Here is a 13,767-nt window from a genome sequence, read left to right on the forward strand (position 1 = left end):
TTAGTTCAGCCACTGTGGAAAACAGTGTGGTGATTCCTCAAGGATCTAGAATGATAAATACTATTTGACCCAACAATTCCATTACTGGGTACATACCCAAAGGATTATAAATTATTCTACTGTAAAAACACATGCACATATATGTATTGCAGCACTGTTCACAATAACAAAGACTTGGAACCAACCCAAGTGCCCATCAGTAATATTCTGGATAAAGAAAATGTGGCACATACACACCATGGAATACTGTGCAGCCAAAAAAAATGATGAGTTCATGCCCTTTACAGGTACATGAATGAAGCTGGGAACCATCATTCTCAGCAAACTAACGCAAGAACAGAAAACCAAACACTGCGTGTTCTCACTCCTAAGTGGGAGTTGAACATTGAGATCACATGGACACAGGGAGGGGAACATCACACACCAGGGCCTGTCGGGAGTGGGTGGTTAGGGGAGGAATAGCATTAGGATAAATACCTAATGTAGGTGACAGGTTGATGTGTGCAGCCAACCACCATGGCATGTGTGTATCTATGTAACCAGCTAGCTTCTATTTTTTCCCCACTTTTTTTCAGAGCAGAGTATTGTAAAATATATAACCTTAACAAAGTGATTTTGTCTAAATCCTGTGGCCTTTTAGGCGTCTCGGTATTCCTGGTGTGTTATGCCTTAACAGAAGGCCACAGTATGCCTGTTCATTTCCCTTCCTTTATATTTTTTAAATTGAATTTGTAATTGTCATAGGGTAAATCTAGTCAAATTGAGCAAAATGAAGAAATGTCAACACTACATTTTTGTGACTGTTTATAAGCCATTCAGTTCTCTTCAGATGAAATCTGTATCAAGGATTAGCCAAAGCAGACAGTTTATGTTAAAACAAGTCTTGAAATTTATCTTGAATCTTATAAATATTCTTTCCCTTAATACTATTACTTACTATGTATTCTTCCATGCCCTTTAATTGAATCAGATTCTCATTTATGTGGTCTCCATAAAAGCCTCTACCTCTCAAAATTGTTGTTCTTTATTCATTTCCTACTGCTGCCTTCTGAAGTGGTAAGGAATAAAAATTTCTTTGAAGGAGAATACATGAGAACATGGAGCAATCAAACAGTTCAGTTATTCAATATTGTTAATATAACAGCAGTCAGCTTTTAAGATTTCACTTTTGGGGCTTATAATTCTCTACCATCATTCCAGAGAGTCTGCTTCTGGAATGGCTGTTGTAATATATAATGACAATATTATTATTTTATATTAGTAATATTCAGCTATTTGTTTCTGTAGTGTCTATAGAAATACTATTCATCCTTAGTGTTTACTTCTAGCAACAAAGCGCTATTCCTTTGTAGTGTTTTGCCTCGTTTTTATATGAAATTTCAAAACTGAGTATAAAGTAATACAATAAAAACTGTGATGTAATTGTCAAAATAATGAGAATTAGTGGAAATGAAATTTCATCTGTTGAGAAACAAATAGAACCAAACTGATTGCACAGAATAAGCTTCATTATGGTCACTCACGCCTGTAATCCCAGCACTTTGGGAGACCAAGGCAAGCAGATCACCTGAGGTCAGGAGTTTGAGACCAGCCTGGCCAACATAGTGCAACCCCGTCTTTACTAAAAATACAGAAATTCACTGGGCATGGTGGCGGGCACCTGTAATCGCAACTACTTGGGAGCCTGAGGCAGGAGCGTTGCTTGAGCCCAGGAGGCAGAGGTTGCAGTGAGCCAAGATCACGCCATTTCACTCCAGCCTGGGTAACAAGAGTGAAACTCCATCTCAAAAAAAAAAAAAAAAAAAAAAAACTCCATCTAAAAAAAGAAAAAACTAACCCTCATTATTTGGGGGAACATAATGTTGTTTCAGCCCCAAGGATTTTATCTTCATGAAAGACAGTGGCACAGGGTGGTGGGGTGAGTAGGTACAAAAATTGACAGATGGTGACCAGAAGAGAGTATGGAAGACATAATAAGAGGAAGCTTGAAATTACTTAGTTTGGAAATCCCTAATCCCTAATTAAATAGCCTTGTAACATCATGCAAACTTTACCTTTTTGACTCCCACATTTCCCACTTAGTAAAATGGGTATGGATGCTTCTTGCACTGAGCTGTTAACGAGAATTGTGTGGCATATCTAATGTAAAGTACCAATTCCATGTCTTGTGTATGGTACTAAGCCTTCATGATTGCTGCCTTTTTGTGGCAGTTTATTTTCTCATTTGGAAACATGATTGAATTTGCAAAAACACAAATTCATAAAATTTGAGGCATTATTTTCCTGTGAAATATGACATGTTTTGAAGCACTATTTTGAAAACATATGCAGTAATATCCCTATACCCAGAAGTGAAATCATGTAGAAGAGGGATGGGAGGAAGACATCAGTAGGTGCTACAGATCCAGTGTGGTTTATATTCTTACTTTTTGACAGGAACTGAATTTTTTACTTGTCTCCCCTGGCACATCTTTCATACACACAAAAACTCACAATAAGACTTTCCTGGTGAAATTCAAATATAGACAGAAATATGGCATTGTTTCTAAATTAGGCATAATTGCTAAAGGCAAACTGAAAATTATGTATTTTATATGATACTTAAGGAATTTGTCATGCCACATTAGGCTTATATTGCTGTACTTATGTTTTTAAATAAGTTACCATATTTTGTATGTAATGTCCCTAATGATTTTGCCCCAGGGTTACTTACAGGAATTCTGATTTAAAAAGTAAGGAAAAGAAGCATAACAAGTAATAGTTTAACCTGGCAAGTAACAAATGGCAAGAAAATATAAATGAAGGAAATTAAATCTGCCATTAATGTATATTGTAAAATTTTACGTAAATTTAAATTTATATAAAACTTAATATATATTGTAAAATTTAACTGTTGTTATTTAGTCCCACAACAGTTTACAAAACCAAAACAGATAAAGCCTCTTGCTCATGATGCTTACAGTCATGGGAAAGAAAGATAATAAACAGATGTGGAAAATAATTTTGCATACTGATAATATGATCATTTCCCCCCCAGATATTTGGTATGTAATCCATATACTGATAATTTCAAGTCCGTATCTGTAGTGTAATAGAGCAACAAGCTCCAAATTAGCTCAAACTCTCCTGATTCCAGGAGGTTATATGTTTACAAATGGTGTTAATGGCATTTTTATTAAATGCATATCATGCTTTCTAAGATAAGTTTAGAGTTAAAATGTGCCTTAGAGTATCACCTATACCACCTCTGCTTTGAAAAACTTAGATTCACAGAAACTTTAGCAGGCAGTTTTGAGCAGTGACAGCAAATTACAGGAAAATCAGCAGTATTTGTAATTGTTTGCAATATATTGTTATCCTCACAAGTATGTGTAGGAAAGGTATAAATTATAAGAAAAGTCAGTGTGAATAATAATGAAGGATTCTACTATACCATTTTCAAATTAAAATTCAGCAAGTAATACTTTTTTTTATTTGTTATTATATTGGAACTAACTTTGTATCTTGTAGTGACCATATTCATAGATAATTATCTGCTGTGGTGCCAAAGTTTTAAAATCTATTATATAACTGATTGTGAGGGTATAGGCAACCTTCTTGCCTTTCTATAATCATGAAAATTCCAACCTGTAATTCTGAACTTTTATTTCAAAGATGAAGAAATTGACTTTTACAAAAGTTACTTTACTTGTCCAAATTAGAGCCCAAATAAATAATATATCTTTAATTAGGGATGAGTTTATTGTAGATTATGATCATTGTATTTGTATAGTCAAATGTCAGTTATTCTCAACTTTAAATATTTTAATATTGTCATCATCCAGCATGCACATTTGAAAATTTGAGGAAAAGAAAAATTACCATGCGAATAGACTTTAGAACCCAGATTCACAGTTATTTCTAATTGGTATACCTTTTATGTAAAATATTCAGTATTTAGTTACTCTCACAAATAATTTTTTCCCACAATAGGTATTGTCTTTTGAAAATTCTGAAGCAATGTCAGACATTGAGAGAAGCTCTTGTTGCAGCAGGAAAAGAGGTTATATGGCATGGGCGGACAAATGATGAACCAGCTCATTACTGTAGCATTTGTGAGGTGAGTAACTGTTTCTACTGATAGTTGTTTTGTTTTGGATTCTCTAGGTTTTGAATTGTTGTTGCTTTATTTTAAATTTACCTATACTTTTATGTAATGCTTTTGATTGAAATTGACTATTAAAACTATTAGGCTAAGTTCTCATCTGATACAATATTTCACTAACTAGATCTATTAAAAGTATCTCCTACAGAAGAATTTATTTAGTAAATCCTTATCCAAATGATAATCATCTCACTTTAAACTAGGAACAGTCTGTAACAAGTACACAGGTGCCTACAAACAGGATTTAATTCAATATGCAGGCAGATCAGGATGAAGTCTTTTCTGGTTCATTTCATAAATCATTATTGACTTTTCTCTTCTGACTAAGGCTTACAAGATGTGCAGAATAAGCATGTGTTGCTTGCCCTGGAGAAGTTTACATTCAACTTGCAGAGACAAACTATAAACAACACATTGTAATGCACATCTAACTGATGAATATGAGGTTAAATATAAATACAAACTACTACAGAAACACTGAGGAAAATTATTTTTCTGCTGTTTTTCTCCTTGCAAGCACACAAACTTAACATTTGAGTTCTTGAAGAATATTCTGATTGCAGCAGACAAAAATAGCAATAACTGGAGATTCATAGAACATCATTAGGCTTTATGAACATTGTATGGATGGGAAAAGGAGTAGTGTATTCAGTAAAGGGTAATTAATTATTTCAATGTGGCTGGAAAATAGATGGCAAATTCTTAAAGTCCATCAGGGTAGGCTGTGTCTGTAGTTTGCAAATCATCTTGATTCATTTTAAGGAATATGATATATATTCTGACATAAACGAAAACTTTTAAGTTTGTGAGCAGAGGACTATGTTATGTGTTTCAGAAAAAATGGTGGTTGATTGCCGAGACCAGCTCGGCTGGGGAGACCCTGACCCAGCTTACGTAGAGGAATTAAAGACACACAGAAATACAGAGATGTGAAGTGGGAAATCAGGGGCCTCACAGCCTTCAGAGCTGAAAGCCTCGAACAGAGATTTACCCATGTATTTATTAACAGCAAGCCAGTCATTAGCATTGTTTCTATGGATATTAACTAAAAGTATCTCTTATGGGAAATGAAGGGATGGGCCGAATTAAAGGAACAGGTTGGGCTAGTTAACTGCAGCAGGAGCATGTCCTTAAGGCACAGATCGCTAATGCTATTGTTTGTGGCTTAAGAATGCCTTTAAGCGGTTTTCCACCCTGGGCGGGCCAGGCATTCCTTGCCCTCATTCCCGTAAATCCACAGTCTTCCAGCGTGGGCGTTGTGGCCATCATGAACATGTCACAATGCTGCAGAGATTCTGCTTATGGCCAGTTTTGGGGCCAGTTTATGGCCAGGTTTTGGGGGGCCTGCTCCCAGCATGTCCCCCTCCTTTGATTTGCAAATCAATAAAAGCAAGGGCAGCTTTGTCACAGTGAGCTACTTCTCACAGGAGTCAGGATCCACATCTGCAGACTAGACAAAGACAAACAACACAGATTAAAAGCATAATCATCATTGAAGTCACAGAGCTTCCCAGTGTTTTGATCCATTTTAATGGGTTACCAGCTGCTAATCTGTCTGCAGTTCCTTCAAGCACTCCAGTTCCTGGCATTAAGGTCAGGTGTGCCTGGGATGTTTTAAATATTCGTCCTTTAATTTTGCAATATCCAAAGACAAGTTTGTAGAGTGTCTTTCTAGATGCTTTTTTATTCTTTCCCAAATTTTGATCTTATTAAGAGCTATTAGTAGTTTCTACAAATCCTTATGGTTTAGCTCCTACAATGAGCCATATCATTTGAGGTTGAGGTGCCACTATACCGCCATAGTTCCAGATAATAGGAACTTTTGGTGTACTTCTTATCATCACTACCATCTGACCGTTTTGTTCAGACCAGCTGAACATAGTGTGGCTGTGGCACACAGACTGAGAGGTGCAATTTAAGCTAAACATCCCCTTAGGGGACCAATGAATAATGATTCCATAGGAATTGTTATGCAGCACCTCTGTCTGTTCTGCAATGCAATCTTCCTAAACAAGTATCTTCATTATTTCTGGCCAGGTTCTATTTTGTTTACAAATAGGTTTTTGAAGGCAGTATGCCTCAATTATAGGAGCACATTTATTATGGTAAATACTGAGATCAGAAAGCGTGTGTAACTGTGTCATAGAGTGATTGCATCCAGGCATTATTGCCAGCCAAGATTGATAAATATGCCCAATAAGTATAACTGTTCTCTGTGTCAGCCATTATTGAAGGAATACTCACAGCAGTGATGATAACCACTATCATAGCTACGATTAAATTACTCATTGTGACTGGTTGTCCTGCTTTCCCCAGGTTTTCTTCTGCCGTCAATGACAGCTTCTCGGTCTGTCCCCAGGGGGTTGGCTGTGTTTGACAGGTGTTGCTCATGACAGTTGGGGTCCTCCTCAGTGTCAGTCTCAACATGGCTGCAACCGGGGGATCCTCAGGATGCTCCCGAAGTCTCTTCCTCAGCATCTGGCTCATGATAAGGTTTCAGGTGTCTTGATGGTGTCAGAATTGGCTGTAATTTTGGCCTGGAGAAACACAAGCATAACCTCTACCCCAAGTTATTATTTTACCTATTTCCCAACTTTTTGTAATCAGATCTCTTCACCAAATCAGTTGTTCTGCTTCTGTCTTTATAGCTGGTTTCTGTAGATGCTCTTCAGCTGCTGTTAACATCTGGCCTTTGGGCAGACTCAAAAAATTTAAAGTTAATAATGCTAGATTCAGTTGCATCTGTGGGGTTCCATATTCTCTGTCTCCCTCATTCTGCTTTTGCAACTGCTGTTTTAGGGAGAGATTCATTCTTTCCACTATGGCTTGTCCTTGAGAATTGTATGGGATACCAGTAATGCGTTTAATATTCCACATAGAGAAAAATGTAGCTAGAGCTTGGCTAGTATAGCCTGGGGCATTATTGTTGTAATAGAAGCTGGAATGCCCATCACCGCAAAACACTGCAAAAGATGACGTTTAACACAGGCAGAAGACTCTCCTGATTGGCATGTAGCCCAGACAAAGTGAGAAAAGGTGTCCGTGCGTACATGTACGTAAACTAGCCTCCCAAACGAGGAAACATGTGACATCCATTTGCAAAAGAGAGTTAGGTTCCAATCCTCAAGGATTAACTCCTCCTGTAAAAGATGAAGAATGTACCATTTGGCAAGTTGGGCATCGCTGGATAATAGCTTTAGCTTCTTTCCAGGTAATGCTGTATCTGTGTTTGAGACTAGAGGCATTAACATGGATTAAATTGTGAAAGTGTCTAGCATTAGATACTGCATTAGCAACTAGGTGGTCAGCCATTTGATTCCCTTCAAAGGTCCTGGAAAAGGTGTATGAGCCCTAGTGTGAGTGATGTAAAAAGGGTGCATTCTGCTTCTAACTGCTGTTTGCAGTTGAGAAAATAAAGTCATCAGTTGTTCATCTGTATGAAGTCGTATCTGAGCATTTTCAGTTAACTGTGTGGAATGAACCATGTATGTAGAATCAGAAATCATACTAACAGGCATATCAAAAGCAGTCAATACCTCAATTACCACTACCAGCTCCACTTTTTGAGCTGAAGTATAGGGCGTCTGGAAAGCTTTACCTTTTGATCCAAAATAAGAAGCTTTACCATTACTAGACCCATCTGTGAAAACATTCTCAGCACCTTCAATTGGTTTAAATTTAGTTATTTTAGGGAGAATCCAATTAGCTAATTTCAAAAACTGAAACAGCTTTGTTTTAGGAAAATTATTATCGACACTTTCATAAATGGAAAGAAAAAGTGGAAGAAAAAGCCACTCTACTAAGTCCTGTTCTTGGACAATAACACCAGTAGGTGAAAGCCGAGTTGAAAACATTTGTAAATATAGAGTCTTCTCTGGATCTAGTCTATTTATTTGAGCTTTATTGACTTGCTTCTCAGTCAGTTGTAAGTCTGTCTCAGCCTCCTTTGTTAATTGCTGAGGGCTAGGGAGACTAGGATTTCATCTAAGGATAGAAAACAGATTACTCATAGCATAGGTAGGAATGCCTAGAGCAGGTTGTATCCAATTAATGTCCCCTAGTAATTTTTGAAAGTCATTTAATGTTTTAAATTGATCCCTACATATGGTTACTTTCTGTGGCACAGTGGTAGTGTCATTTGCTAAGGTCCCCAAGTAGGAGTAGGGAGTAGTCTGAATTTTGTCAGGAGCTATTAAAGCCAGCATGAGAAATCACATTTTGCAAGTGATCATAACATTGGAGTAATATTTCTCGAGTGGGGGCAGCACAAAGGATATCATCCATATAGTGCATAATGTAACACTGAAAATTTTTTACAAGTAGGTTCAATTGCTTGCCCTACATACTTCTGGCAAATTGTTGGACTGTTTAACATGCCTTGTGGCAACACTTTCCAATGATAACGCTTAGCAGGCTGCAAGTTGTTTACCGCAGAAATTGTAAATGCAAACCATTAGTCTTGCTCAGCTAAAGGGATAGTAAAGAAACAGTCTTTTAAATCTATGACTATTAAAGGCCAATTTTTTGGAATTATAGCAGGAGAAGGCAATCCTGGCTGTAATGCTCTCATAGGTTGTATAACTGAATTGATGGCTCTTAAGTCAGCATTCTCCATTTACCTGATCTTTTTTAAATTAGGAAAACTGGAGAATTCCAAGGGGAAAATGTTGGAGCTATGTGCCTGTTTTCTAATTGTTCAGTAACTAATTTCTCTAAAGCCTCCAGTTTCTCTTTACTTAGCAGCCATTGTTCTATCTAAATTGGCTTATCTGTTAACCATTTTAAACGTATAGGTTCTAGAGGCTTAACAATGGCCACTATCAAAAATTATTTCCTAATCTTTGGCAAGAATTTTGTCTTTCCACTTGAAGTGGTTCTTTCAAACCTTGCAAATTTTCTTCTAGTCCCATACCAGGGACATAACCCATTTTATGCATTGTATGTTGACTTTGAGGGCTATATAATTGTTCTGAAATTAGAACTTGTGCTCCCCATTGTTGTAATAAATCTCTTCCCCATAAATGTATAGGTACAGAAGTTATAATTGGTTGAATAGCCCCAGGTTGTCCATCGGGCTCTTCACAATGCAAAATATAACTACTTTGATATACTTCAGGGACTTTACCAACTCCAACTATGTTAAATTGAGCGGTTTGAACTGGGCACGTGGATGGCCAATGCTGTATAGAAATGATTGAAATGTCTGCTCCTGTATCTACCAAACCTTTAAATTCTCTTCCCTGGATAGTTACTTTACAGGTAGGATGTTTATCAGTAATTTGATTTACCCTATAAGCTGCTTTGCCTTTTTTATTTGTGCTTCCAAATCCTCCTGTTCATTTAATTTCACTTTTTCCCATTCCCACATACGACACAATCAGGAGCTGTGCTATGTGCTCTCCTGGCTCTGCTTTCCAGGGAACAGAAGTAGATATAACAATTTCAATTTCCCCTTAGTAATCTGAATCAATGACTAATGTATTTGTAGCCCTTTTAAACCTAAACTAGACCTTCCTAAAAGGAATCCTATTATCCCCACTGGCAAGGGTCCACAGACTCCTGTTGACCTTTTGAGGGGGTTCCCGAGGCAGAAAGCTCACAGCTTTTGTGCAGCATAAATCTACTGCAGTACTACCAGCTGTGGCGGGGGACAGACGTTGTATGGGGGTAAGGGAATGGCCTGAGCTGGAAGTGCTCCAGTTTAGAACAGGGCCTGGGAGGGGCCCCTCATGGCATTTCCCAAAATCAGGTTCCCTTCTTTATCAAACTTAGAGTGACACTGATTAGCCCAATGTTTTCCTTTTTTACATTTTGGACATATTTCAGGCTCAGCCGTTATCTTTTTTCCCGTCTGGCAGCCTGACTCGCTGATTTTTTTCTACATTCTTTTTTAGTGTGACCGTGCTTCCCACAGTTAAAACAAGCTCCAGGAAATGGAGTATTTCCTTTATCCACTCTCAGTCCTGCCATTGCCTGTGCCAACAAAGTAGCTTTATGCAGATTACCTCTGATACTGTCACAGGCCTTGATATCATCAACTAAATGTGCTTTCCCTCTGATAGGTCTCAGAGCAGCCTGGCAGTTGGGATTAGCATTGTCAAAAGCTGATTACTGCAACACTATATACTGAGCAGCCGAATCTGCAATCATCTTTTTAAGAGACTCCTGTAACCAAGCTATAAAATCCACGTATGGTTCTCTTGGTCCCTGTTTTATAGCACTAAAGGCAGGGTATTGTTTCCCACCTGAAGTGATTTTTTCCCAAGCTCTAATGCACACTCCTCTAAACTGTTCTATGGCATCATCCCGCATGACCAGTTGTTCATCGAAACCAGCCCAGCCGCCAACCCCCAAAAGCTGGTCTGCAGTTACATTAATTTGAGGTTGGGCCTGGGCATTGTGAGCAGCCTGAATGGAAGCTTCATCTGCCCACCAAGTTTTAAATTGTAAGAACTAAGCAGGAGTAACACAAGCTCGAGTAAGGAGTTAGACAAGTAAGTAGTTTTCATCCTACTGAAAACAGCAACATTCTTTAAAAACAGCAACATTCTTTAATAGTCCCATTACAAAATGAGAACCTGGTCCATACTGATTTATAGCTTGTTTAAATTCTTTGAGTAATTTAAAAGGAAAAGGCTCAAATGTAGCTATAATATTTCCCTGTTGATCTAGGGGGTGCATTCTAACAGGGAACTGCCAAGCCTCTATATCACCCTCATCTAGCTTGCTGAATTCCCGCCTGAATAGAACTAAGAGCGGTTGCTCAAGGCGCTGCCTAAACAGTCACTGGGGCAACTACTTTTCACCCAGTGTCCTCTGGAAAAGAAAGATCTGGAGGGTATTTTTCTTCAAGATAATAGGGGGTGCAGAAAGGTAGGGATGAACCTCACCTTCCTTTGCCGCTTTGGCTTTAGCTGGTAAATAAACATGCTCTGTAGCCTCTTCTGTTATTTCACTATACTCTCCCTCCTCATCATCAGTGTGAAAAAGTTCCAAGGTGGAATGAACCACACCCCACACTTGTCTCATTGTTACCCTGATACTTCCAAGCTCCCCTTCATACTCACCACGGGGATTGCTTTAAGAGTACTCGGGTGTCCTCCAGCTAGTTTTCCATTGCGACCATCACTCCATCGTCCCTTCAACCTGGATTCGAGCCCCCACGAATGGGCACCACTTGCAGAGACCAGCTTGGTCGGGGAGGCCCTAACCCAGCTTACATAGAGGGATTAAAGACACACACAGAAATATAGAGGTGTGAAGTGGGAAATCAGGGGTCTCACAGCCTCCACAGCTGAGAGCCCGAACAGAGATTTACCCACATATTTATTAACAGCAAGCCAGTCATTAGCATTGTTTGTATAGATATAAAATTAACTAAAAGTATCCCTTATGGGAAATCAAGGGATGGGCTGAATTAAAGGAATAGGTTGGGCTAGTTAACTGCAGCAGGAGCATGTTCTTAAGGCACAGATTGCTCATGCTATTGTTTGTGACTTAAGTATGGCTTTAAGTGGTTTTCCACCCTGGGCGGGCCAGGTGTTCCTTACCCTCATTCCTGTAAACCCACAGTCATCCAGCATGGGCATAATGGCCATCATGAACATGTCACAGTGCTGCAGAGAATCTGTTTATGGCCAGTTTTGGGGCCAGTTTATGGCCAGATTTTGGGGATCCTGCTCCGAACAGTTGATAATTGGATAGAGTGGAGATAGAAAGCAAACAAGTCAGTGTGGACACTATTAGAATGGTCTTAGGAGGTATTAATGAAAGTCCTAGACTAGAACATAACCTTAAGAATGTAAAAAAAAAAAGGGAGATGTTCAAAAGTGTTTATTAAGTTGTAAAATTACCAGCATATTTGATCCAATGTGGGAATTATGACAAGTAGAAGAATCCTAAATTTGCTGCCTAGCTTGCCAGAGCACTGTTACTCCTGTTGATAGTAATAGAGAGCTTCATGAACTCTGGAATTTTAACAGCTGTTTAAAGTGACTTAAGATAATGAGGATTTGGCTTTTTTAACTGAAGAAATCAAGCAGAAGTCTGAAGATGCTTGACTAAGAAATTAAAAGACATGTTTTCTCTTGTTACATTAATGTTCATGAATACACTTTTGTTTGTACTTTTTTTAATATGAGGCTTAAAACACTTTTTGTTATTCACCTATCAGTTTCATTATCTTGAAAAATATCAGATTACGTGCATATTCCAAGTTTTTTTATTGTAGTTTTAGCTTCGGTGAAAATTAACCACAATAATGTGACCTAGACATCAAAAATGAATGACTGTGGACTCAGTCATTTGGGGAACACAGTCTTTCAGACACAGAACAACTATGAGTACTCTCACAGAAAAGTGAAAAGCAAATAATGGTCACTTTTATCTGGTGGTGCACTGGTATTTTGGTAAAATAAAAATACACTGACCTTTATCAAACCTTGAATTACACTTTAGTGAATGGTCATAATGACTATTTAATTTCTTTAAAGACAATCTCTAAATATCTAACATTATCCTTTTCTCTGGGTGTGCTATAAAAGAAACCTAGTGTCTCAAACTCACAACCATAGTCTTGTTTTGTTTTTTTTAAGTACTTGGATTTAACCAAAAATCATTGTCCAGTTCCATGTGAAGTAGAATCCCCATGGTTAAAGTGCTGAAATAAATTCAGATATCACTGTCCAGTACTTTTTGTTTATTTATTTATTTATTTAATATAGGTGGAGGTTTTTAATCTGCTTTTTGTCACTAATGAAAGCAATACTCAAAAAACCTACATAGTACATTGCCAAGATTGTGCACGAAAAACAAGCAGAAGTTTGGAAAATTTTGTGGTGCTCGAACAGTACAAAATGGAGGACCTAATCCAAGTTTATGATCAATTTACACTAGTAAGTGATTAACACGTGAGTACACTTAATTAGGTGGGTTTAAAGCAATGGTCTTTGACTTTGCTAACTGATAAAAATGTGTTAAGAAGAAACTTAAATTTTCCATTGGTGCAGTACATACTTTGTAAGGTAAAATATTAGTAGCCATCCTCATATTTCATGTTAGTTTTTCTATATGAAACTGATGTTTGTTACCATTTTTGCTTCTCAGTGAGAATGCCCCCAAAGAATAGTTACACTAATTACTTTTGTAAATGTCTGTATGTTTTTAGAATATTTTTTAGTTTTTATGTTGCTTACATAACTTATAAAACCTTTGTACATGTAGGTTACTTAATTCTTCTGTAGTAATTATCTGAAAGAAATGTGTGGGTTTTTTTCATGTACTTTGTGGTTTTAAAGATTCCAGAAGAGTTTGCCTGATAGCACTACTTGATGGAGCTTGCTTGACTAGATTATATGATATATAAGCCTCATGAAAAATATGTTCAGTGTCATCTAGCTGTGGCATTTTCATAAGCCAATTGCTAGTGAAATTTTAATTTACTTTAAAATTATTTTTCCACACAACTTTTCTTTTAGCAATCTAAAAAATTGGTTAACTTTTAACAGTATTCCAAACGTTGTTCACTAAATGATGAAAAATGGAGGTAATAGCGCCGCACTCTTAAAGAACTGATTCTAATGAAGAAAGTAAGAGCATCTCAACTGGGCGCAGTGGCTCATGCC

General features: G+C 37.6%; 1 protein-coding gene across 16 annotated transcripts in view; it reads left to right on the forward strand.

The window, feature by feature from the left end:
* The window catches only part of UTY (ubiquitously transcribed tetratricopeptide repeat containing, Y-linked), a 245,450-nt gene that overhangs the window by 215,284 nt on the left and 16,399 nt on the right, over nucleotides 1-13,767 (forward strand). For all 16 annotated transcript variants that reach the window (XM_055377186.2, XM_055377177.2, XM_055377188.2 and 13 more), the window contains 2 exons: nucleotides 3,973-4,099; nucleotides 12,868-13,038. In XM_055377186.2, the coding sequence (XP_055233161.1) occupies nucleotides 3,973-4,099; nucleotides 12,868-13,038 (298 nt within the window). The remainder of the gene's footprint in view (nucleotides 1-3,972; nucleotides 4,100-12,867; nucleotides 13,039-13,767) is intronic.

Source organism: Gorilla gorilla, chromosome Y, assembly GCF_029281585.2.
Source record: "Gorilla gorilla gorilla isolate KB3781 chromosome Y, NHGRI_mGorGor1-v2.1_pri, whole genome shotgun sequence".
NCBI lineage: Eukaryota > Metazoa > Chordata > Mammalia > Primates > Hominidae > Gorilla > Gorilla gorilla.